The sequence below is a fragment of the Rhincodon typus genome, chromosome 14 (assembly GCF_021869965.1).
Source record: "Rhincodon typus isolate 14 chromosome 14, sRhiTyp1.1, whole genome shotgun sequence".
Lineage (NCBI taxonomy): Eukaryota > Metazoa > Chordata > Chondrichthyes > Orectolobiformes > Rhincodontidae > Rhincodon > Rhincodon typus.
The window spans coordinates 37,619,894-37,644,747 of NC_063345.1; the positions used below are offsets into that span (position 1 = coordinate 37,619,894).

The 24,854-nt window shown below is 41.3% G+C and overlaps 2 protein-coding genes and 1 long non-coding RNA gene across 13 annotated transcripts in view; 1 reads left to right on the forward strand and 2 right to left on the reverse strand.

The window, feature by feature from the left end:
- Positions 1-9,600, reverse strand: part of LOC109935524 (UDP-N-acetylglucosamine--peptide N-acetylglucosaminyltransferase 110 kDa subunit) — an 83,323-nt gene extending 73,723 nt beyond the window's left edge. Inside the window, exon 1 of one of the 2 annotated variants that reach the window (XM_048605497.1) lies at positions 9,260-9,600. In XM_048605497.1, the coding sequence (XP_048461454.1) occupies positions 9,260-9,296 (37 nt within the window). In that variant the 5' untranslated portion in view covers positions 9,297-9,600. The remainder of the gene's footprint in view (positions 1-9,259) is intronic. The other variant, XM_020534164.2, reaches the window with a different exon arrangement.
- Positions 9,601-9,825: 225 nt separating this feature from the next.
- Positions 9,826-12,408, forward strand: LOC125484808. Its single transcript, XR_007263629.1, has 2 exons — positions 9,826-9,917; positions 12,112-12,408. It is a non-coding gene; the product is annotated as an uncharacterized LOC125484808 (long non-coding RNA).
- A 6,525-nt stretch (positions 12,409-18,933) lies between these two features.
- taf1 (TAF1 RNA polymerase II, TATA box binding protein (TBP)-associated factor) overlaps positions 18,934-24,854 on the reverse strand; it is a 137,444-nt gene continuing 131,523 nt past the window's right edge. For all 10 annotated transcript variants that reach the window (XM_048605021.1, XM_048605016.1, XM_048605022.1 and 7 more), the window contains one exon: positions 18,934-22,486. In XM_048605021.1, the coding sequence (XP_048460978.1) occupies positions 22,264-22,486 (223 nt within the window). In that variant the 3' untranslated portion in view covers positions 18,934-22,263. The remainder of the gene's footprint in view (positions 22,487-24,854) is intronic.

The following is a 24,854-nucleotide window of genomic DNA, read 5'->3' on the forward strand; positions in this document are numbered from 1 at the left end:
CTCCCACATTAAACACAATTCCTCCTGCACTTGACAAATGGCATTCACCACTTTGTGTTTTAGTTTATGTTTTATTTTCATTATTATCCAGGGAACATCAAGTTTGATTATTCTTTCCCTTCAGTGAAAACTACTTGCTTTTACTCGAGCTCTTTATTCCCTGCATTGATCCTTTACTGTTCCACTCATAGGATAGCTTTTGACCCCCAATTTAGCTGGCCTTTGATACTTCTCACTAAAATTCACCATTTCCCAGTGGAGCACTTTTACTCCTGATATTTTTAGTCATTGTAACTTAGTCACTGTAAACCAAATAAAGCTGTGATTAATGCTACCTACATAAACTAATGCTATATATAACAGTCCTGCAGATCTAAAGTTCCTTCTTTCCTTGTTAGAGCAGATGCAAGAAAAATTTTCATAACGCAAAAGAAATTCCACAACTTTCATAATTTTCACACTATTACCCAACATTAGGGTGATTGAAGTCCCAGATAAGTGTTTGTTTTGGCGACATAATTTTGAAGCTTGTTGATCTATTGGTCATCTAGTTCCTTGATTTAAAAAAACTTCCAAAGTAACATCCCTCTATTTCCTCAACTCAAGCCAAACAGATTCAGTTTGAGAACAATCTAGCAGCTTGTTTCCATTTGGATGTCATCATTCTCAAAGTCACTACTAGCTCTTTTCTCCCCCTTCCCTATCATTTTTGACTACTTGGTAACCAGAATATTACAATCCCATTCCATAAGACAGAGGAGCAGAAATTAGGCCATTTGGCACATCGAGTCTGCTCCGCCATTCAATCATGACTGGTAAGTTCCTCAACCCCATTCTCCTGCTTTCTACCCGTAACCCTTGATCATCAAGAACCTATTTATCTCAGTCTTAAATGTACTCAATGAGCTGGCCTCCACAGTCTTCTGTGGCAGCGAATTCCAGAGAATCACCACTCTCTGGCTGAAGATGTTTCTCCTTATCTCTGTTCTAAAAGGTCTTCCCTTTACTCCAAGGCTGTGCCCTTGGGTCCTAGACTCTCCTACCAATGGAAGCATCTTCCCAACATCTATTTTGTCCAGGCCATTCAGTATTCTGAAAGTTTCAATTAGGTCCCCCCTCATCCTTCTCAACTCCAATGAGTATAGTTCCAGAGTCCTCATTCCTGGGACCATTCTCGTGAACCTCCTCTGAACCCGCTCCAGGGCCAGTACAACGCTCCCGAGATATGGAGCCCAAAACTGCATACAATACTCCAAATGTAGCCTGACCAGAGCTTTATAAAGCCTCAGTAGTACATCCCTGCTTTTATATTCAAGTCCTCCCAAAATAAATGCCAACATTGCATTTGCCTTCCTGACTACTGACTCAACCTGCAGGTTTACCTTGAGAGAATCCTGGACGAGAACTTCCAAGTGTCTTTGCACTGCAGACTTCTGAATTTTCTCCCCATTTAGAAAATAGTCCATGCTTTTTTCCTTCTTACCAAAGTGCATGACCTCATACTTTCCCACGTTGTACTCCATCCGCTACTTCTTTGCCCACTCTCCTAACCTGTCCAAATCCTTCTGAAGCCTCGCCACCTCCTCAATACTATCTGTCCCTCCATTCCTGGCCTTAACTGCACGTCTCTTAATGCAAACATATCAATCCTGTGTAGTAACCTTAAACTGTTATGGACCACATCAAACTCCCTCAGATCATGCCAAGGAGACAGCCTAGACCCTAACATTTTCTGCTTTCCAGGTGCAATTCGATTGGTCAAACTACCAGTCCTGAAGCAAACCACACTTTATTCATACACTATAGTTAAAATACAAAGGAAAGAAGAAATTGAAATATCTAACTTCTTTCAGAAAACTTAACAGAATGATGGATTATTTAACTACTAAACAGTAACTGCTCCAATGTGGCAACATTCCATAAACCCACTGTGAAGCTGGAGGAACACAGAAGGGTCCTGACCCAAAATGTCAGCATTTCTTCTCCTCTGATGCTGCCTGGCCTGCTGTGTTCGTCCAGCTCCACACTGTGTTATCTTTGACTCCAGCACCTGTAGTGCTCACTATCTCCGATTCCACAAACACATCCTTGTCAAAGGCAAATTCAGTAAAATAGATTGTCTCTCAGGCAATTCTCCAGTCCAAGTGGAAAAACATAAAAACGCAGACTGGACATGAGAGAGCATGTGAGAGAAAAGCAGTGACAGAGATGTGTTACAGCTTTCAAACCCAGTTTCAAGCTCCCAGCAACTGCTAATGAAAAAATAAAACTAAAATTCCTTGATCTGGGGGAGCTTGACCCCTCCCATTCAGGCTGCTTCTACTGTTCCACTGTTTCAAAAAAAAAACCCAAGATCTCACAAGCTGGTTACTTCACTGGATTCAAACATACAGCTTGGTACCTCTGTCTTAAAACTACTCTTCGAAACAAAACAAGGTAAAACACACCTAAAAGCCACTGGATTGTCACAATACCAAGATCTCTCAAACTTCATTTGATACTGTACAGATATTGATGCACTTACAACTTAATATGCTGTCACTAGTTATTCTCAATTTGGGCCTGGCCATTTTAGGCATATTTTCTATTTGCTCATGGGATTTGGAAGTCTACATTGCACAACCCAAACTGCCCTCAAAAGATGTTGGTTAATCACCTTCTTGAACCGCTGCAGTCTACGGGTGTGCTAAGTGGCCCCCTGGTGCTGTTAGGAAGAAGGCTCTAAAGATTTTGGCCCACAGGCAGTGAAGAAATGGCAATATTACACCACATTAGTATGTTATGTAGTCTCAAAGCATTTCTGCAGGTAGTCTGTGCTTCTGCAGCAATCTTCAGCCAGAAGTACCCAGTGGGTGATCCATCTTGGCCTTCTCCAGAGGTCTCCAGCATTACAACTACTAGTCCTCAGCCAATACAATTCATTCCACGTGACATCAAAAAGCGGTTGCAGACACTAGATATTGTTAAAGGTTGTGGGCCCTGATAATGCTCCGGCAATAGCACTGAAGACGTGTGCTCCAGAACTTGCTGTTCCCCTAGCCGAGCTGTCCCAACATGGTTACAACAATGGTATCTACCTGACAAGGTGGAAAATTGCCCAAGTATGTCCAATGCATAAAAAACAGGACAAATCCAACTCAGCCAAGGACCGCTCCATCAGTCTACTCTCAATCATCAGTAAAGTGATGGAAGGGGTCATCAACGGTGCTACCTAGCAGCACCTGCTCAGCAATAATCTGCTCAGGTGACGCCCAATTTGGGTTCTGCCACAGCCACTCAGCTCCTGACCTCATTACAGCTTTGGTCCAAACATGGACAAAGCTGAACTCCAGAGGTGAAGTGAGAGTGACAGCCGTTAACATCAAGGCCACATTAGACCAAATGTGGCATCAAGGAACCCTATCAAAATTGGAATCAATGGTTGGAGTCATACGTGCCGCATAGGAAAATGGACATGGTTGTTGGAGGTCGGTCATCTCAACTACAGTGCATCTCCAGGGTAGTGCCCTAAACCCAAGCACCTTCAGCTGCTTCATCAATGGTCTTCCTCCATCTTAAGGTCAGAAGTGGGGATTTCACCAATGACAGCACACCGTTCAGCACCATTTGTAACTCCTCAGATACTGAACCAGTCCATCTTCAAATGCAACAAGATCTGGGCAATATCCAGGCTTGGGCTGACAAGTAACATTCACACCACACAAATAAGAGACAATCTAACCACTTTCCCTTGGCATGCAGTGGTGTTGCCTTCACTGAATCCCCCACTATCAGCATCCTGGGGGATATCATTGACCAGAAACTCAAGTGGATTCAACACAAGCACAGTGGCTACAAGAGCAGCTCAGAAGCAAGGAACACTGTGGCAAGTAACTTACCTTCTGACTCCTTCAAGCCTGTCTACCATCTATAAAGCACAAGCCAGGAGCATGATGGAATACACCCCACTTGCCTGGATGAGTGCAGCTGCAACAACACTCAAGAAGCTTGACGCCAGGACAAAGCAAGCCCACTTGATTAGCACTGCATCCAAAAAACAATGACACCCTTCACTACCTATGCTCAGTAGCAGCCTATCTACAAGATGTCCTGCAGAAATTCAAAAATCCTCAAGCAGCATCTTCCAAACCCATCACCACTTCCATCTAGAAGGGCAAGGGCAGCAGATATATGGGAACACCACCACCTCCAAGTTCCCCTCCAAACCACTCACCAGCCTGACTTGGAAATATATCGGCGCTCCTTCAATGTCGCTGGGTCAAAAATCCTGGAATTCCCTTCCTAATGGCATTGTGGGTAAACCCAAAGCAGATAAGACTGCAGCAGTTCAGGAAGGCAGCTCACCACCACCTTCTCAAAGGCAACTAGGGACAGGCAATAAATACTGACCAGCCACATCCCACAAATTAATTTAAAAAAATGCACCAGTTGCCTTTGTCTTCTAGGTGTTACAGACCTTAATCTTGGAAGATACCGCTCAAGGAGCCTTAGTGAATTGCTGTAATACAGCTTCTAGATGCTACATGCATTGCTGCTGCTGTGTATCAATGGAAGAGCAAGGGAAAGTGCTGGATGAAAATTCTAAACACAGCACACCCAACAGTTTCTCTTTATCTATAGCTGATTACTTCTTCAAAAGAACTCCCAAATATTTGTTTGACGATTGCTCTTTCAAAAAAAAAAAAATCCATGAAGACTCTGCCGATATCCTGACCTTTTATAAGTGCCCAATAAGTGATATTGGGCAGGTAACAGCCATCAGAACTCTTACTGGGGAGGTGATGGCCTAGTGGCATTATCACCGGACTGTTAATCCAGAGGCCCGGAATCAAATTTTCCCATGGGCAGATGGTGAAATTTGAATTAACAAAATGATGACCATGAATCCCTTATCAATTGTTGGAAAAACCCATCTGGTTCATTAATGTCCTTTAAGAAAGGAGACTACCATCCTTACCTGGACTGGCCTATGTGAGACTCTAAACGCACTGCAATGTGGGTGACTCTTACCTGCCCTCTGGGCAATAACATGCTACCTAGCCAGTGATGCCACCATCCTGTGAATGAATAAACTCTTTGTTGCAGAAAACAGTATAATTCTTTCTGTTTACGCTACATTCCCCATCCTGTTGTGGCACATGTATGGGAAGCCACTGCCAGTTTGCACACCCATTCAGCGTCGAGATGAGGAGAAATTTCTTCAGAGTTGTGAGCCTGGGGAATTCTCTGTCGCAGAAAGCAGTTGAGACTGAAACATTAAAAGTTTTCACGAGGGAGTTAGAAACAGTTCTCAGAGATAATGAAATCAAAGAATGAGGAGAAAATGGAGTATAGTGCTGAATTGGATGATCAATCATGGCCACACTGAATGAAGGCAATGTTTGAAGGGCCTACTCCTGCTATTACTTTCTATTTCTGCAATACGACTATTGCACCTCAAGACCCAGCTAGAAAGACTTTGTGGGCAATTTCAAGGTAATTCTTAAAAAGACAGCAGGGTGGGGTACCCACAGTATGATAGTAGTGAATAATGCTCTATGAAAGACCGCTGGTGCTTTAAGATACTAATATATTCTGTCATACTGAATGTTCTTCTTCAATTCAGGCATACTTCTAGATAAAAACTGCCAAAGCTTATCATCTTTAACTCACATGACAATCTGTCAAGATTACCAAAATAATATTTATTCTGAGTGTGATGAATGATTAACAGTGGACCAATTCACCAATGGCACTATTCCCAATAATCAAAGTTCACTTCCAATTAATCAGTACTCTCCTCTCATACAGCAAGTGATGATCTGGGGGTTGTTGTAGTGAAGTAGTAGTGTCCCCATGTCCAGGCCAGGAGATGGGTTCAAGTCCCACCTTCTCCAGATGTCTGTAATAACCCCTCTGAACAAGCTGATTTTCTTTTACTTTTGGTTAACCTTAAAAATTGCCCTGGGTGCAAAATGAAAGCTTCATTAAAATGTGTTTTTTTTTACAGCAATATAAGGTCTGCATTGCAGACATTTAGACATGTCTTCAATCTGCATCCAATGACATATACTTGATGCAAGTTTTCTTGCATAATGACAATGTTGAACACCCTGGCTTTCCAAATGTAACGAGAGTACCAAGTTCTACTTCACTTCAAAACACTATACTCTGATACATAAAGGAAAAGCATAGTTGCAAGCACCCAGATAAAAATGACATTTAGACTAATTATGCGATCGGGGCCAACAAGCAATCAGGTTAATAGGGCAATGAGAAGTTCGGCAGTGAATCACTTAAATTAAGTGCCAAATGTTATCCCTGGTCCCTGTCCAATTTAGAAACCCCTCAAGTAAGTAAGTAAGGGCAAAGTGATGTGAGCTGGCACCCCAAACACTAATCAATATGCACTAGAAGTGCCAGTGTATGGGTGCCAGGAAACATTCAGTAAGTTCAAGTACAACGCACCCATATTTAAACAATATACAGACAACTACCTTCAGAACACATGGATGAAAAATGGCTATCAGAAAGGACTGCAGCATAAGGCATTAACCACAAAACCATGCTTTGGCAAACAGCAAAAACCTTCCAGAGGAGATAAAGACGTGATTGCAAGTTTAGATGCGCAAGTACATTCTGCAAACCTAATCCTAAAATTTAATTTAAGAATACTGAATGGCCTGGATAGAGTGGACACTGGGAAGATGCTTTCATTGGTAGGAGAGACTAGGACCCAAGGGCACAGCCTTGGAGTAAACGGAAGACCTTTTAGAATGGAGATAAGGAGAAACTTCTTCAGCCAGACAGTGGTGAATCTATGGAATTCACTGCCACAGAAGGCTATGGAGGCCAAGTCATTGAGTACATTTAAGACGGAGATAGATAGGTTCTTGATTATCAAGGGGATCAAGGGTTATGGGGGGAAAGCAGGAGATTGGGGTTGAGGAATTTATCAGCCATGATTGAATGGCAGAGCAGACGATAGGCCGAATGGCCGTATTTCTGCTCCTATTTCTTATGGTCTTAATCTCTGGAGAAGAAAATCCTAAACATGACATTTTTGTATCTACATGACTATCTTGCTGTCAAAAAATATACTGTCAGGAAATGTTGCCTCTACATTAAGAGTGATAGAATATATACAATGTGGAAAGTGGCCATTCAGTCCATCAAGTCTGCATCGACCCTCTGAACAGCACTCCACCCTGTGCTCATAATCCCACATTTACCACACCTGATCCACCTAGCCTGCATATCTGTGGAGCCTGACAGCAACCCATGCAGACATGGGAGAACATGCGAACTCAACATTCAGTCATCCAAGGCTGAAATCAAACTCAGGTCTCTGATTCTGAGGTAACAGGGTTAAAACACTGAGCCCCATGACACTGAATTACATTTACCAATAGATACTAATCCCATTAAACCCTGTGCACAGCTGAATAATGTCGATGGTAGCAAACTCTCCATTTTCCATCCCATTTGTGCACTCACACCACGATCATCTATTTATCTGACCATATGCTCAGCTGTTAGTGAAGTTAGATCACACGGGATTCAGGGTGGGACTGCCAATGAGATACAAAATTGGTTTAACAGGAGACAGAGGGTCATTTCTCGGATCGGAGACCTGCGACCAGCCCTATTCCGTAGGGATCGATGCTGGGTCCACTTCTGTTTGTCATTTAATGATTAAATGAGAGTATAGAAAGCATGGTTACTACATTAGCAGATGACACCAAGATTGGTAGTGTAGTGGTCACTTGTTATCTAAGATTACAAAGAGCTCTTAGTCACTTAGGACAATGGGATGAAGAATGACAATTGGAGTTTATTCTGGATAAATGCAAGATATTGCATTTTGCTAAAACAAACAAGGTCAGTGCTTATACAATTCAAATTAGGGCTGAGAGTAGCATTGCAGAACAGAGACACCTAGGGGTTCAGGTACATAATTCTTTGAAGTTCTGCATCACATAAATAGGGTGATTAAGAAGGCATATAGCATGGTTGCTTTCATCACTCAGACCTTTCACGTATAGGCATTGGGACATCATGTTGAGGTTGTACAGGATGTTGGTGAGGCCTCTTCTGGAGTACTGTGCTAGTTCTGGTCTTCCCGTTATAGAAAGGATATTATTAAGCTGGAGACGGTTCAGAAGAGATTTACTAGTGCATTACCAGGAACAGAGGGTTTAAGTTATATGGAGAGACTGAATAGGCTATGACTTTTTTCCATTTTACCATAGGATGTTAAGGGGGGGACCATACAGAAGTTTATAAAATCATGAGGGCATAAAGAAAGTGAATTGCAGTTGTCTTTTCCCTAGGCCAGGGGATTTCAAGACTAGGGAGCACATTTTTAAGATGAGAGGAGAAAGATTAAAAATAAAAGACATGAATGGCTATTTCTTCCCCCCACCCCACCCCACCCCACCCCATCCTCCAGATTGGTTCATGTATGGAATGACCTTTTAGAAGAAGTGGATGGATGCAGGTACAGTTACAGCGTTTAAAAGCCATCTAGGTCAGTACATGAATATGAAATGTTTGAAGGGATACGGACCAAGCGCACACAGTGAGGAGTTTAGTTTGGGATTATGATCGGCGTGGACTGGTTGGATCAAAGGGTGCTTCCATGCTGTATGACTATGACTATTGCAAAATTGGTGTGTGATTTTACAAACTCTATACTTACTGATAAAATAAGCCAAATTTTAATTAAAATCTCTTATGCTTAAAAAGTTGGCAAATATCAGAAGACTTTTCAGAAGTGCCAAAGTATATTGAAACTTGATTGGCCGCTTCAAAACCTTCAAAAATTCTTAGACCAGTAGACCAACATACCCAGTTGAACTGATCCATGTTACGGTTTCTGTGCTGGATTAATTATTCTTTCATGATACCGATCTCACTGTACCCCACCAGCCAGGTATTTTTCCTTCATCCACTGACTCGGTTTATTTACACATGAATACCTTGCGTGTGCATCATTGTGATAAACGATATCCAAAGGAATACTAATCTGACCGGTTCTCATACACAATAATAGCAGTACTCTCAACTAAGTAATCTGGGTGGTAACATCCAACACAGTATATCGAAAAAAACAAGTCGGCCTCATACTTTTCCTACGCATTTCCCTCTCTTCCTGGAATTTAACCGGATTTGTACTGACGGCACTGCTCCACTCTACTTCAAATCTCAGGTTTCATTTCATAACAACCAAATGATGCCAGCCGAATCTGCATCGATACTCCCCTTCTATGCTTCTCACCTGTGCTGTCTGTTACACCCCCAACCGACGCCGCCATGCTCTCGTTCGGGGTGCAGCTCAATCCAGGCCGCTTCCTCTTTCGGGGCAGGTTTTAACCGGGTCTCGCTTGTGTCACTGTCCCGATCAATCGATGGCTGAGTGCCGAGGCCTGAATATTTTACCGCAGTCTATTGCGGCAACCTCACGTCAATTTGCCTTCGTCACCACAGTTTGTGTGAAATTTCACAATAAAAAAGAAATATTTACTGCTGCTAATGGACGTCGCCCGTTTGTCCGCCGCCAACTCTGTTTCTCTTCTCTCTGGTGCGCAGATGGCGCCCGGAATGAGAATTCTAATCGGGACTATTTTCGCATCAAAGAGTCTCTCTACTCATAAAAACCCGATCACAATTCCAGAAGCGACATAATTCGCACGTTTTATCGGAAAAGCTTTGTAACTTTATTGAGTTGTCATTAAGCATATTCTTTAGATATTTCAAATTCGGATAGCTTTCCAAATTCATAGGATTTTCGCGGAAGGACCAGACATTAAAACGTGTACCGCACTCATCAATGCTTCACAATGGAGTATCACTGCGCGTCAGCATTGCGGCGGCTGTGGGGATGGAAGCGCATGCGCTTGAAAAAACCATTCTATGGAAAAGTCGAGAACGTTCACGTGAGTTCCTGGAACGATGATCGTGACTACCTTAAGAATTAGTGATAAGTTAACTAAGAGCCACGTGGCCTTAAAGGACGTGTTGAAACATAAAAGATCATTTGAAAGTGTTTTATTTTAAAATTAAGCAGTTACAGTATGTAGCTCGTCGCTCTTGTTCAGCGTACGAGTATAAATGTAGGGTCAAGGCCTGAAGCGATGCGAAGGATGTTATAAAAAATATTGTTATTTGAGTGGAAGTGACAAATTATTTCGCCCACTAATGCTATCTTTATTTTGCCTAATAATGTCAAAAACAGGGTCTTAACATAAGTGATTTAGGTATGAAATTTCTTGTGATCTAATAATTGAGCATAAACTGAATTTTCTTAAATCTTCATGTTGATATTATTACTTTAATTTACATGTGACAAGCCAATAAATGTGTGGCTAGAAAAAAGTAAATATATTTAAGGTTTTTTTTAATGTACAGAGTCAATGCTAGTGTAGATGAATCGAGGCAGAAGACTTATTTGCATGTTCCAAGTTAGAAGTTATGTGGTAGACTTCAGTTAGCAAATGCATTGATTACAGGTAGAGAAAGGGGAGCCTGGAAGAACAGAGCAAACTAGGCAGCGTCTGCAGGAAAGGAGAAGTCAATGTTTTGGGTGTTACCTATCTTCAGAACTGGATGTAGGGGATAGAGAGAGCTGTAGAAATGTGGGGTGGGGTCCAGCCAACTGGTGGTTATAGGTGGACAGTAGTAGTAGGTGTGACCTAGTTCGTTAATGAGAGGGCTCAATGCAGTTAGTGGTTGGAAGGAGAAGGCAGGGGATGGGTGGGTAGGTTACTTGAAATTAGGGAACTCAGTGTTCAGTCCTCCAGGTTGTACGGGGCCCAGGCAGAAGGTGGTGTTCCTCAAATTTGCTTTCTGAATTGCTGGGACACTGAAGGAGGTAGAGGAAGCATATGTCAGAGTGGGACAGGAGTGGGGAGTTGAAGTGGATGGTGACTGGCTGGTTAGGCTGGCCGTTACAGGCCAGGTGAAGATGCTCGGTGAAACAGTCTCCTCGGCTACATTTAGTCGTATCGATGTAGAGAAGACCACACTGGGAGCACCAGATGCAGTAGACTAGGTTGGAAGAGATGCAGGTGAAGCTCTGTCTCACCTGGAAGGACTGTTTAGGGCCCTGGATGGAGGTGAAGGAGGTGGTGCATGGACAGGTGTTGCATCTTTTACGGTTACAGGGGCAGGGTTTGGGGTGGTTAGTGAGGAGTGTGGCGTGAACTAAGGAGTGGCAAAGGGAATGGTCCTTGTGGAAGGCAGAGAGGGGTGAGGAATGTAAGATGTTCTGGGTGATAGGATCTAATTGGAGTTGGCCGAAGTGTTTTAGAATGATACGTTGGATGCAGAGGCTGGTGGGGTGGAAAGTGAGGACATGGGAAACCCTATCTTTATGATGTTTTGGGAGGTGGTGGTTTAAAGCTGTGGAGCGGGGAATAGAGGCAGCGAGGTGAAAGGCTGTTTGGACGACAGAGTGGGGAAAAGAACATTGTTTGAAAAAGGAAGATATCCGGGATACTTGGGAGTGGAACATCTCCTCATCAGAGCAGATAAAATGGAGACGGAGGAATTGGGCAAACGGGATGGAGTTTTTGCAGGATACAGGATGGGAGGTGGTGTAGTCTAGGTAGCTGTGGGAGTCTGGGTTTATAGTAAATGTTGGTCCGTGAACTGTTACCAGAAATGGAAACGGAGAGGTCGAGAAATGGGAGGGAGGTATCTGAGATGGACCAAGTGAATTTAAGGGCTGGGTGGAAGTTGTTAGCGAAGTCAGTGAACTGCTCCAGTTCACCGAGTGCAGGACGTAGCACCGATGCAGTCATTGATGTAGTGGTGGAAGAATTGGGGAACAGTACCGGTGTACGTACTGAAGAGGGACTGTTCAACGTAACCGACAAAGAGGCAGCAGCAGCTGAGGCCCATGCAACCGCCTCCAGATTTGGAGAAAGTGTGAACAATTGAAGGAAAAGTTATTGAGGGTGAGGACTAGTTGGCTAGGCAGAGGAGGGGTCTGGATGGCTCTGTTAGAGAGGAAAAAAAACTGAGGCCCTGTAGGCTGTCTTTGTGGGATACAGACATATGTAGGGATTGCACATTACACACTGTGATAATAGGTGATCATTCTCATGCACTGACTTTCTCTCCCTACAGATGCTCCCAAATCTGCCAAGTATTCAGAGAATGCTGTCGTTTGACCTATCAATTACGTACAGAGCAAATCAGTGATTTATTTTCACTCTTTCTTCAATTCTTTGAACTTGAATCAAACTTCTTGCATTCAATTTGCAAAGTACAAACCAGGCTCACTACATTTAACTATGTACTTGGACTTTGTGAAATCCATGACAAATAATGACATTTTCTGAGGGAACATATTTTGATGCATCTAGAAGGGCAGCACAAATTGAGTATGGCCAACAAATAAAATATACTGAATTTTAAATTAAACACTGACTCATCAGCTCTGTATGTAATCGAGTGACTGCAGGTGGAGTCTGGGCAATGTTTAGTAACATTTACCCTCTCTTCAATCCATCCCTACTGCTGTGCTTACTTATGGTCCCTAACTCTTTCCTGCTGGTACGGAACTTAAGTGTAACTAAACAGAAAACAACAGTGAACAGCAGCAAAGAGGCTAGTGTAGGAGTAACAGAGATAGCAAGAACTGCAGATGCTGGAGTCAGAGATAACAGAGTGTGGAGCTGGAGGAACACAGCAGGCCAGGCAGCAGAGGATCAGGAAAATTGATGTTTTCTTCAGAAATGGGAAATGGGGAATGGGGAATGGGGAATGGGGAGGGGGGAGGGGGGGGGGGCGGAGGGGAAGGGAGCTGGGAAATAGATAGAGGACGATTGGGCTGGGGAAGGTAGGTGGGGTGGTGATAGGCGAGTGCAGGTAGGGAGTGGTGGGGATTGATCAGTGAGGTGGGAGGGGTGGCTAGGTGGAAGAGAAGGTGGACAGGTTGTGTCAGGTCAAGGCGGCAGGGATGAGAGGGAGGGTCAGACATGGCTTGAGGCCAGGGGGTGGGGAGATCTTAAAACTGGTGAATTGTGTGTTTAGGCCATTAGGCTGTAAGGCTCCCAAGGTGGATGGTGCCATTGTGACACTGGAGGCGGCCCAGGATGGACATGTCACCAAGGCAGTGGGAGGGGGAGTTAAAATGGTTGGTGACTGGAAGGTGTTGTCATTTGTCGTGTACAGAGTGCAGATGCTCTACGAAATGGTCTCAGCGATATAGAGAAGGCCACATCGGGAGCCGTGGATACAGTAGACCAAGTTGACAGATGTACAGGTGAACCCCTGTCTGATATGAAAGGTTTGTTTTGGGCCTTGAATGGAGGGGCAGGTGTAGCAGTTCCTGCGGTTGCAGGGAAAGGTGCCGGGTGTGTGGGGTTAGTGGGTAATGTGGAGCGGACGTGGGAGCTGCGGAGTGAGCGGTCCTTACAAAAAGCAGATAGGGGTGGGGAGGGAAATATCTCTTTGGTTGTGGGGTCAGATTGTAGGTGGCAGAAGTGGTGGAGAGTGATACACTGGATGCGGAGGTTGGTGGGCTGATAGGTGAGGACAAGGGGGAATTCTGTATTTTTGTTGGGAGGAGGGGTTTTGAGGGCAGAAGTCCAGGAAATGCAACAGATGCAGTTGAGGGCATTTTTGATCACCGGAGTGGGGGGATGTTGCGGTCCTTGAAATAGGAGGACATCTGGGATGTTTGGGAGTGGAACGCTCCATCTTGGGAGCAGAGGCGGAAGAATTGGGAGTAGGGATCGCATTCTTGCAGGAGGGTGGGTGAGAGGTGGTGTAGTCCAGGTAGCCGTGGGAGTCATTGGGCTTGAAATAGATGTCAATTTCGAGGCAGAAATGGAGACAGAGAGGTCCAGGAACGAGAGGGAAGATGGTCCAGGTGAATTTGAGGTTCGGGTGAAAGGTGTTAGTAAAGTTGATGAACTGTTCAAGCTCCTCGTGGGAGCGTGAGGCAGCACGATACAGTCATCAATGTAGCAGAGGAAGGGGGTGGGATAGTGCCAGGGTAACAGCGGAAAAGGGACTGTCCATGTATCCTATGAAAAGGCAGGCATAGCTTGGGCCCAGGAGGGGGACTAGTTGGGCCTGCGGGAGATGAAGAAGCAGAGGGCTTTTAGGTCATCTGTGTGGGGGATAAAAGTGTACAAGGACTGGATGACCATAGTGAAGATGAGGTGTTGGGGGCAAGGAAATTGGAAGTCTTAGAGGAGGTGGAGGGCATGGGTGGTGTCCCGGATGTAGTTCGGGAGTTCCTGGGGGGAAAAGACAGAGTCAGGGTAAGCGGAGATGAATTCAGCATAGCATAGCAGTAATTCTTCTTTGCACCACCCCTACACCACTGCAATGTTATATTAGTTGCAGGCTGAGGCAAAATTGTATATTAGATTTCTGAGTGAAACCTCAACATCAGTGCAAAATGTTTGTGCGGAAATTTTTAAGTCAAGGGATACACTAATCCCAATATAAGCATTTTCCAAATGTCATATGGCACAAAAAACCTGTCACTTATGTTAACAATGAAACGCAACAAACTTTCATTGTCTGCGGGGCTAGAGACACAGACAACAGATATCACAGATACCACTTTATTTAACTGTCCTGTATACCAAGAAGACCTGTACAATCAGACAGGATGAATCCAAGAAAAAAATGAGAAACAGAAACAGAAAGGAGGGTCACTGGGCTCAAAACGTTAACTCTGCTTTCTCTCCAAAGATGCTGCCAGACCTGCTAATTTCTCCAACAAATTCTGTAATTGTTTTTGATCTTCAGCATTTGCAGTTCTTTGTTTTATTTAAGAAGATGATGGGGTTTGGGACCAACCTCGTGCGTACACAGATTTGCGAGTAGCATATAACTAAGGATGAGTGTAATCATTATTTCTCTAAACTGTTCAGCTACACTGTTGTCACTGGTGCTACCCAGGTATCCAAGTATGAAGATAAACAAAAAGGTAATAAAGTATACGAAAAGCCCACAACCTCCAAGTCACTCCATCATCCTAAATTGGAAATACATCACTATTTCTTCAGGGCTGCTTTAAAAAAAATCCTGGTTGTCCCTCCCTAACAGCATTATTGAGTATTATTTCAAGAGAACAGCTCACCACCACCTTTTCAAGGGCAATTAGAGATGGACAATAAATGCTGGCCAGTGATGCCCACATTCTATGAATGAATTTTTGTTTTAAGATAAAACACACTAGAACCTAGAATCTACAGTGGAGTGACAATATAAAAGATCCAAGAAGAACAGGAATTGAAATAAACAATATTGTGAAGTAACTAAAAGAGATTATATCCAGATAAAAGCTGCATTCCGAGTCCATATTTTCTTTACATTTGTTGCCAGTGAACAATTGAGGCATTTTAGCCAATACCAGAAATCTGAAAAATGCATTTCTAGAAATACAGGCCAATTACGATCTGACAAAAAATGGTTTAATGTTTCAGACAGAATCTTTTCATACAGCAGTCTTAAAAAAGGTCACCTTTGATGATCAGCATGGAATCAGAATTTTACAGTGCAAGAGGCAAGCATTCAAGGTGTTAAACAATACCTTGACGTCATGGATGATAGTCTTTGGATTGCTTTCTGCGCATCACAGACTGGAAGGTTGGAAGAGAAGATTAGAAAAAATACGTGGCTGTCGTAGGAATGATGTAGAAGGATCCACCTGATGAAGAAGCAGCGCTTTGAAAGCTTGTGATTTCAAATAAACCTGTTGGACTATAACCTGGTGTTGTGTGACTTCTGACTATGTAGAGGATTGACAGTGCTTGCACTATTGAACCAAGTTGTGAAGCAAGTGAAAGTTGTACAGAGGGAACAGTCATCACTTGAACTAAAACTCCACCAAAGTCCTGAAGCAAGAGCAAATAGGAGCATCTAATACAGTAGGATCTGGGGTAACCAGGTTTAGAACTAAAGAGGATGATTGATTACTAAAGCTTTTGGAATGAAAGGCATGACTTAATTAAATGTAAATGGGGTCAGAGTAGAAAGAGAAGCAATCAATTGTACAGATATATAAGACTTAACACAGCAGAAAAATATACAAGGCTGAAGATTCCAGAAGTTCAAGAGCCAAAACTGAATTATACGCACATGAATGCAAAACACAATAAGTCAGAAATTACAATATCTATGGAGAGATGTGATATAGTATCCATAACAGGGATGTGACTTAAGGTTGAACCAATTTATAACCTTAATACTGTATTGCTTAAAACATTCTTAGGAGAGCTAGAAATGAAGGAAATGAGATAAGATGTCAGTTTAATAAAACATTCTGGAACAGCACTGAAATACGCAGTTGTTCTGTGGGATTTCATTAAGACAGAGTTCAGAAATATGAACAGAAATTGTACATTGTTAATGATCCAAACAGATATACCATAGAATAAAGTTCAGAAGATTTAATTATGCTCAAACAATAAAGATAATGTAGATTGTAATGAGGAAAATCTTTTAGAATGAATACATGACTGCTGCTTGATGAGTATGTATCTGTTTCAATTCAGTTTTGGAGAATTTCAGGGGAAAAACTAATTGACATGACAGTAGGAGAACTGTGGTTTAATAATCATAACGTAGTTCAGTTCAAAATGATAATACACACTCAAAGATTACAGCATGATATTTGAAGAAAGGCAAAGTTTAGTATGATAGGAAGGGGTCTTTTCAAATTAATGGGCAGAATAATTAGCGATGGACCAGTGGTTCAGAGTAGAAATCTTCCAAATGGATCATGGAGAGTACAAATTAATACCAAGGGTAAAAACAAAAATCAAAATTGAATTAATTGCATAAATAGGTTGATTAAAATTAAACAATCCTAACAGGCATGAAAACAAGTTAAGGATAACATCGAAGAGATTAAACATCTACAAATTCGCATAGCTAGTTTCCTTAACGACGCTATGATAAAAGCATTAAATAATGAGGATACATTCTAAACTGAGAATGAAAGTGATGATCTGCTTGGTGATTACAAGTTGATAAAATACTTATTCAGGTGGAGGATGTCCAAGGGGTATAGTCTTAAAATGAGTGATAGGCTGTTGAGAAATTGTGTCCAAAAGCACTGTCACATGATGGAAAACTGGAATACTCCTTGTAAACGATTCCCTCCAATCTTTTCAAATGCATCCACGAACTACATGATCCCTGATGAAGGAGGTGGTGATATACAAAAATACAAATAATTAACAAAGAAGCAAATGTCTGAAGAAGAGCAGCGTAAGGAAAATGGAACATGCTGAATCTGTACTTACAAATTTGGAATTCCTATCAACTTGTAACAATGAGCACGCAGTTTGTTTGCAGTAATCAAAGTTTAAGTGAACTTACTCAGATCTTGATTCCAAGCCTGTAACATGAAGAATGTGGTGTGACTGCTATTTTTAAAGGAACTGAACAGACAAAAGCTGCAAGATGTTGCTTCAAATAAGAATAAATATTGATAAGGTTAAAGTTATTGATGAACTTGTAACAGAAGTGCCTCATGGGCTGGTGCTCGGAAACCAAGTAGTTGGCAGAGATGAGATTATTGTCTTGTTAATCCTGCGAGGGGTAGACAGCAGAGAAATGACCCCAAACTTCCAGCTGTTTGTCAGTTTAACACACCACAGTGTTCCCATACTAACATTTTGGTCTCAGGCCTGTTGCAGTGCTCCAGAGAAGCTCAATGCAATCTAGAGGAACACACCTTATTCTGCTGAGGTACCTTACAGCCCTAAGGACTCAATGTCAAGTTTAATAATTTCAGAGTGAGAATACCTTCGTCCATGTTCATTATCCACCTTTACACCCCCAAGTCCTGTTTTGTATAGGTTGCACCCAGAACAGCCAACCATTTTCAGCCATTCACACTTGCCATTGGCACCCATTCAGTATTTCTGTATTTTCCGACATCCTCAGTAATTCTTTTGTCTCCCTTTTTTTTCCTCTCTCCAGCATCTGGTTGACTCACTCTCACTTCTCCCTTTCCCTCCTCCCCCCCACACACCAATCAGCACAAATACCATCATTGAAGGTGGGGAGAGCACTGGGGTGGGTCTCGGCCCGAAACGTCAGCTTTCCTGCTCCTCTGATGCTGCTCGACCTGCTGTGTTCATCCAGCTCTACACCTTGTTATCTCAGATTCTCCAGCATCTGCAGTTCCTACTATCTCTGAAACTCTCTTCTCTCCTGAGATACTGCCAGACTTGTGGAGTTTTTCCAGCACTATGTTTTTGCTACAGATATCCAGCATCTGCAATTCTTTATTATATACCTAGCTCTGTAAGATGATGATGATGATGATGATGTAAAACCTTGATTCAGCTACCAAGAGAACTGAGTCTTGAGATGAAAGCTTTGGCCTATCTTAAGCTTATCATTTGGGTAGCAAGCATTGAGCAGGGTGTAAGAAATTATGCCCTCAACCTGATAGCTCAGGCCAAAGTAGGTTTATTAACTCCTTAGAGAATGGAAGGAGAAAACTGATCATTCCTTCTATTCAGAGTCTTAGTCAAGCCAAGGCAACCTTATACATGAGGGAGTGTGAATAAGTACGGAGTGTAAGTTTCTTTTTCAGTACTGAACAAACAAGTTGTACACAAACCCTAATTTGGGAGTCTCAAATTGTTGATACCCAGAGCAAGCCTCTGAAACCAAAATGAAGTGGCTGGAAATGCTCAGCAGTCTGGCAGCATCAGTGAAGAAAAATCAGAGTTAACTTTTCGGGTCCTGTGACCTCTCTTCCGTTCGGAGGGAGGGGTCACCAGACCCAAAATGTTAACTCTGATTTTTCTTCACAGATGCTGCTAGACCTGCTCAGCTTTTCCAGCAACTCCTGTTTTTATTATTAACTTACTAAATGTGTTCCATTTAGTAAATTATACCCCCAGAGCTCTGGCAAGGAAAAGCCAATAGAAAATTAGAGAACTGATAAATTGTTATTCAGCATTTTTATACAGGTTCATTTATTCGGATGGATAGAATTAAAATTTCAATCAACTATGTTTTCATTGATGGGCAGAATAGGGTTGAGGAGGAGAATGGCCTGTTTTTGTTCTGGAACATGCACACAGTTCAAGTTCCAAAGGCATGTCAACAATTAGAATGTATTTAGTTCACAAGATATAAAGTAATTAGATATGTAATAAATAACACAGAAATAGTAAACAAGACAGAGAGGAGATGGGATAAGAGTCCAAAGTTGAAATCTAGAAATCGCCACTACAATGAAGTTAGTGTATAAATAGGGTAAAGTCAGACTGCAGCTTTAACAAATGTCCTGGTTCTAAAACAGCTCTGATGGGGAAATGAATCCAGGAGCTGATTTAGGGCCACCCTCTAAGGGATGCATTGCTGAATGAAAGGAGGCAGTATGGATGGTTAACAATGAGTTAATACATACGTTGCACTAGAAGTCCAAAAGAGATGAGAGATGTATTCAAAATAGTAATGCCCACCCGCAAATCCAATGCACCCATTACAGAGTGAATAAAAGCAGCAAACATTTGGAGGCTGTGATGTAGAATCCAGAGCTGGATGGAATCCAGAAATAGATCAGAGTTAGCTCAGTGTAATGGAAAATTCCCAAAGATGGGCAGAAAACTAAGGTCATCAGAAAATAACAGGTTGAGAATAGCCCAGCAAGGAATATTGCCTTTGTAGAATACAGCAGTGACTGTTAAGGCCCCCCATAAGCTTAAAACTCTGGAAAATTTGACTTTCTTTACTAAAGTAACCGTCATTGCGTCAAATCAATGTCCATTTTCACAACTTTCTCTTTTAATCCTTCTGATCTGATTTCTTCCCTGCTGTAGCACTGAAGTGCTGTTAAATGAAGTTAAAAGATTTTTCAAATGTCTTTGTGGTGCAGTTTCCCTCATCAGTTTCTCTGCAGTCTTTGACACAGTTCATCAAACTATTTCTTCTAATACCTTTCCCCTGTTATGTAACCTTGCTTGGTTCCAAATCTCAATATATCTTAGCTAATTCTTCAGTTCATACAAAGAATTTTTTAAACTTGTATTCTATCCTGAACGATGTCCCAAGTCCCGTCCTTGGTGAAGTATATCACTATAAATTCAAAACTCTCAATTCTTCTACCTCTGGCTTCTTACAAAACCGTCCCAAAGTTCTTCTTGTAGTTGCTCTTTTATCACCTTTGGACTCTATTCCTCCATTACCCATTTGTATCAACCTACTTGAAAGGTTTGCATGCTGAAGAACTGTGATTTGTCCTAGGCTGCACTGATAGTCTCTCTTTCACTCAGCAGCCATAAGCCTTGTCTTAGTAAATCACATAGGCTATTGATCTCATGAATTTCTTGAACGAAATCTTAAAATCTATCCATTGTGTCATACCATTTTATCTCTGCTTCCTTTTCTAACATTTCCTCTTCTTTAATCTTCTGTGTAAGGTTTTGTTCTTTAATATTTATGACAGATTAAAAAAAATTCTTTTTCTCATTTACTAACTGAAGAAGCCAAAATCTGCACAAAACAATGCTTGAGGAACAGCTCTGAAACTAGAAAGATCAACTCCCAAAAAAACATTTGTATAAACATTTCAAACATTTAGTATATGTCATTTGCTTCTAAAAGCCAAATAAAAACTAAGCCACAAACACTACATAGATATTACCTTTACCTGAGATTTACAACAATTTTCACAACATATAGATGCATTAACAATTTTACAGCAGTTTAAATTTTGGTTTCCAAAATTCTGACATTCTGAACTGTTTTAATTGATCATTTACAACTGGCATAAGATGTTACAAAATTGCAACACACATCACAATATGTAACAAAAATCAAATTCTATTCTTTATCCATAATCATCAAAACACTAATCATGATTTTGTTTTGCCAAAATTCCCCTCCATCACCAAAAGGTTATCAATTGGTACAGTTTTATGGGTATCCTATATTCCATTCCTCAACCAAATGGTAATTTGCTAAAGCAAGTAGACCGTAGACTGCTAGAAATATATCTGACTGTACACTATCATATTCAAGGCAGTCCTCAACCAGTCATTGCACACTTGGTTCCCATTGGGTTTCACTGGTGATTAGGATTGGGAATTCCTATCTCGTGATATTGAAATCAGCTAAATATAAATTGGAAAAGATGGACCCACGTAGTAGGTAGCAGGTACACGTACACAAGATAGTGCCCTTGCCCACCAAACCATTGGGGTGCTGTCATGATACAGAAACAAATCAAGTTAAGGTCACACTTTAAAAGAAGGATCAACACATTTTCAGAAGACAAATAACAAAAGTCAAAGTTCGATAGAGAGCTGTCTATCCAAGACCAGTGCAAATAGAAACCACCAGTCAAGATGTTTCATTGTTTATGGTGATACATTCCCAAAGTGTACAATAATTTCTTTAAATTACTTCTGGTCTTAGGTTTTTATTTCTTGCATCTTCCAAGATGTGAATCTGGGAGCAGGAGGTTTGCTCCAGTTGTTTTTTCAGTTTTCATGCTGAACATATCACCAATTTGACATAAAATTGGGTAAATAAATATTTATCATTCCCATCTGATTGGAATGATAATTCATCTACTGGTTCAGCAATATTCAGCCTGAAATTTGGCAAAGCTCTGTTCGGTTGTCACATTGTTAAGCAAGACTTTATGACAATTTATTTTTAAAAACCAGATCATCTGAATTGCTACAGCACTTTGAAAAAAGCTGTGATTATGTGGAAACCTCGAGATATTAAAGTTAAAAAGAATAGCAGGACCTCTATTTGACATCTCTGCCTCTTCAAAAATATGTTTTCTTTCCCTGGACAAGTAACAATTAATATTTGTTTTGAATCTGTTCACGGCAGTTTTTTACAACAGTGACATTAAAGTTTATGATGCACCATCACTGGTAGTGAATGTGCTTTACGAACAGAAAAACATTACAATATCAAACTCCCATTTACACACATTCTTTGTCCGCCTTCCAGGAACAGGATTATATAGAGATTCAATACAGGGTGTATTTTGGTATGAAGCACAATTTGTTACTGGGCTTTGCATGACTCTCTATTTTTGTACAAGCTTATTAACCATCTATATAACTCAAGTGTATTGAGGCGAAAGAGCAAAAAATATGTTTTGCTTAGATAATCCAATGTGATGTCACAATGGTACATTAGTCAATGAAATCTACCTTCATCGTGGCAATTATCTAAACCGAAGTCATTCCTCTCACTCTTTCCAACCATAAAAGATTGTTATGGTCATCTGCATATCCCATTCTGTACTGTACCACAATGTGTTCAGGTTTCTATGTCTGAGTCTATATCAGTGTCCCCCTCAATGGAGTGGAATTCCTCGCTGTCTTCCTCATCCTCACTCAGGTGTACCTCATTAAGAACACTTGGTCCATGCCTTTGTTCCTCATCTTCTTCTTCCTCAGACAGCTCATAGTCACATCCTCCACTGCTAAAGGTGGTATCACGAGTATTTGATTTGAGCTCAGTTTCTTCATAGCTCTCATAGCTTCGTGGTGGGTGGGGTGGAGAAAGAGAGAGAGAAAAATGTTGCATTACTGTTTAATGAGATATGATTTAGCTGAATCATGAAAGATCCAGACTGACACTGGTCTCAAATAAACCATATAATATTTGCTCTTTATGTTTCATCTTGATAGGAGCTTTATGAGTAATTCATAAAATGAATTTGCTTTCAAGTCCAATCATCTGCTTCACATTCCAGTCAAGCAACAGTCGTCATTAGTCCAGTTCCTTAATGATTACCTTTGATACATCCCAAAATTCCTATCCTTGGAACTTTCCTATTCAATACCAATGATCAGTATTTATTAAAAATTATATCTGCAGTTCCAAGACCATGATGGTGACTTTCAAGAACTCTTACAAAGGGCGATGTGATAGAACTATTAACTCCCTGGCCTGCCCTGCAGAAGAAGTCTAGCTGATCATGAAATTGGCTGCAGCCAGTCTGCATTTTGCTGCTTTGAGTTTGTTCCAGTCATGGGCTGGGCAGCAAGGTCAGGGAGCCAGAGGCAAATGGCAAGGAACTGAAAGAGTAGGAGGTAGGCAGAAAAACTTTCATTCTCACTTGCTGGCTATAGGCAAATTTCAGAGCCTTCAAAAAGGTATTTAATTCACCTTAGCCCCCCCATTCTCACTGTGTGGTCACATCAATTTAAATTGCATTAAAATGGGTTGGACAGCGGAAAATGGTTCAGAGCAATGGTCAATTCACTACTCCTTAACAAGTTAGTCAGCTTCAATCAGACTACAATGACACACCACCACCACAGTGGACTTTATTCGATGTTGTCCTAGTTCATTGCATCCCTAACAACAAATTACGTTGAAAACTGACATTTATCAGAAAAGCACACAGTCCGGTGAAAGAAATGAGAGTTTGCCAAATGAACCAGCATTAGCTGCTCCAAATTTCACTAAGTACTTAAAGGCAGCCCTTGATGCTAGTGACCTGAAAAGATGATGGGTCAGGAGTAAAGAAGTGAGTGGAATACTTTTCTAAACAACCAAATTGAAACTGAAAGTTCACTCTACAGTGGTAGGTAAATTCTAATGATTGGTACTGGTACTTTTGAAGTATATATTCATCGAAGCCATGGGGCAATACTGGTATACATTGATCAGCGCCCTTTAACCATTATGGAAAATTTCAAAAATAAGAAAGCTAGACTATTTCAATGGAGTTTACTATTATAGCCCTTTCAATGAAAAAGAATTCTACACTGCGGGAGGGAAAAAACATAATTGCTGTAGTTTTATCTAAAATTTAACTTTGCTTTGAATTATGAGTACCAAAGATGATACTGGGCATAACTGTGTGCTTATATTTAAGAGTGAATGCGAGTTAAGTGCAAAAGATTTTTTTTAACATTGCATAATTTTCAATCTCATTTCTCCAAGGATAGAGTGATATGAAGATGCTTTTTTGAGGCATCATATCTAAAGCATTGTGGGCGATGGTTCATTCAGAGTGATGAAGAAATACATGGACTTTTTACAAAAGCATCAATAATAAGGACATTGTGCTTTTTAAAAGGAAGTCATTTATCGCAAGTAACATTGCTTAAGCAAACTGCTTGAATTTGTTTGCTAGAAATCATAACCATAGGTTCATGGCTACATTATTATTTTTGTTATTTCTTTAAGAAATAACAGGCATTTCTTTGAGCATTTAATGTATCCTTGACAATGATAAAGTCAAGTAGTATTAAGGACCATATGGCTGCTCTCTAATTCGAGAGAGGTGACTGGTCGTAGTTAAACCGGTGGATTGCCACGCCTCAGGCAAGGGGTGGTTGAGAGGAGAATCCTTCATGATAACGTCAGCCAGTACGATGGTAAACTCATTTGAAGGGCTTGAATCAGGTTCAGTTAGTTGTCTTAAATTTTTAAGTCATATTGTAAATGCAATTGGGATCCACAGATATGCAGAGACAGACCAGGAGTACAGGAGGTGCGCTATCAGCGATATAGATTTAGCCTTGGGTGAAATACACACAATACCTGTGAAAACTATGAATAACAACAGAAAATATAATATCACTCAGAGATAGCAAGAACTGCAGATGCTGGAGTCAGAGATAACAAAGTGTGGAGCTGGAGGAACACAGCAGGCCAGGCAGCATCAGAGGAGCAGGAGAGTTGACTTTTCGGGTTGGGACTCTTCTTCAGAAAATATAGTATGTATTTTGTAATGATGTGTATAAAGCTTCAAGATTTTAACCCACAAGAGTCAGTTTTACATTTTATGGTGCATTGCACATGCATGAAATAAATGATTGTTAACCTGATTTCCTTAAATCAAGGAAGTTGTTTGTAAGTGAAAAAAGAGGTACTGGAACACATTGAGAGTT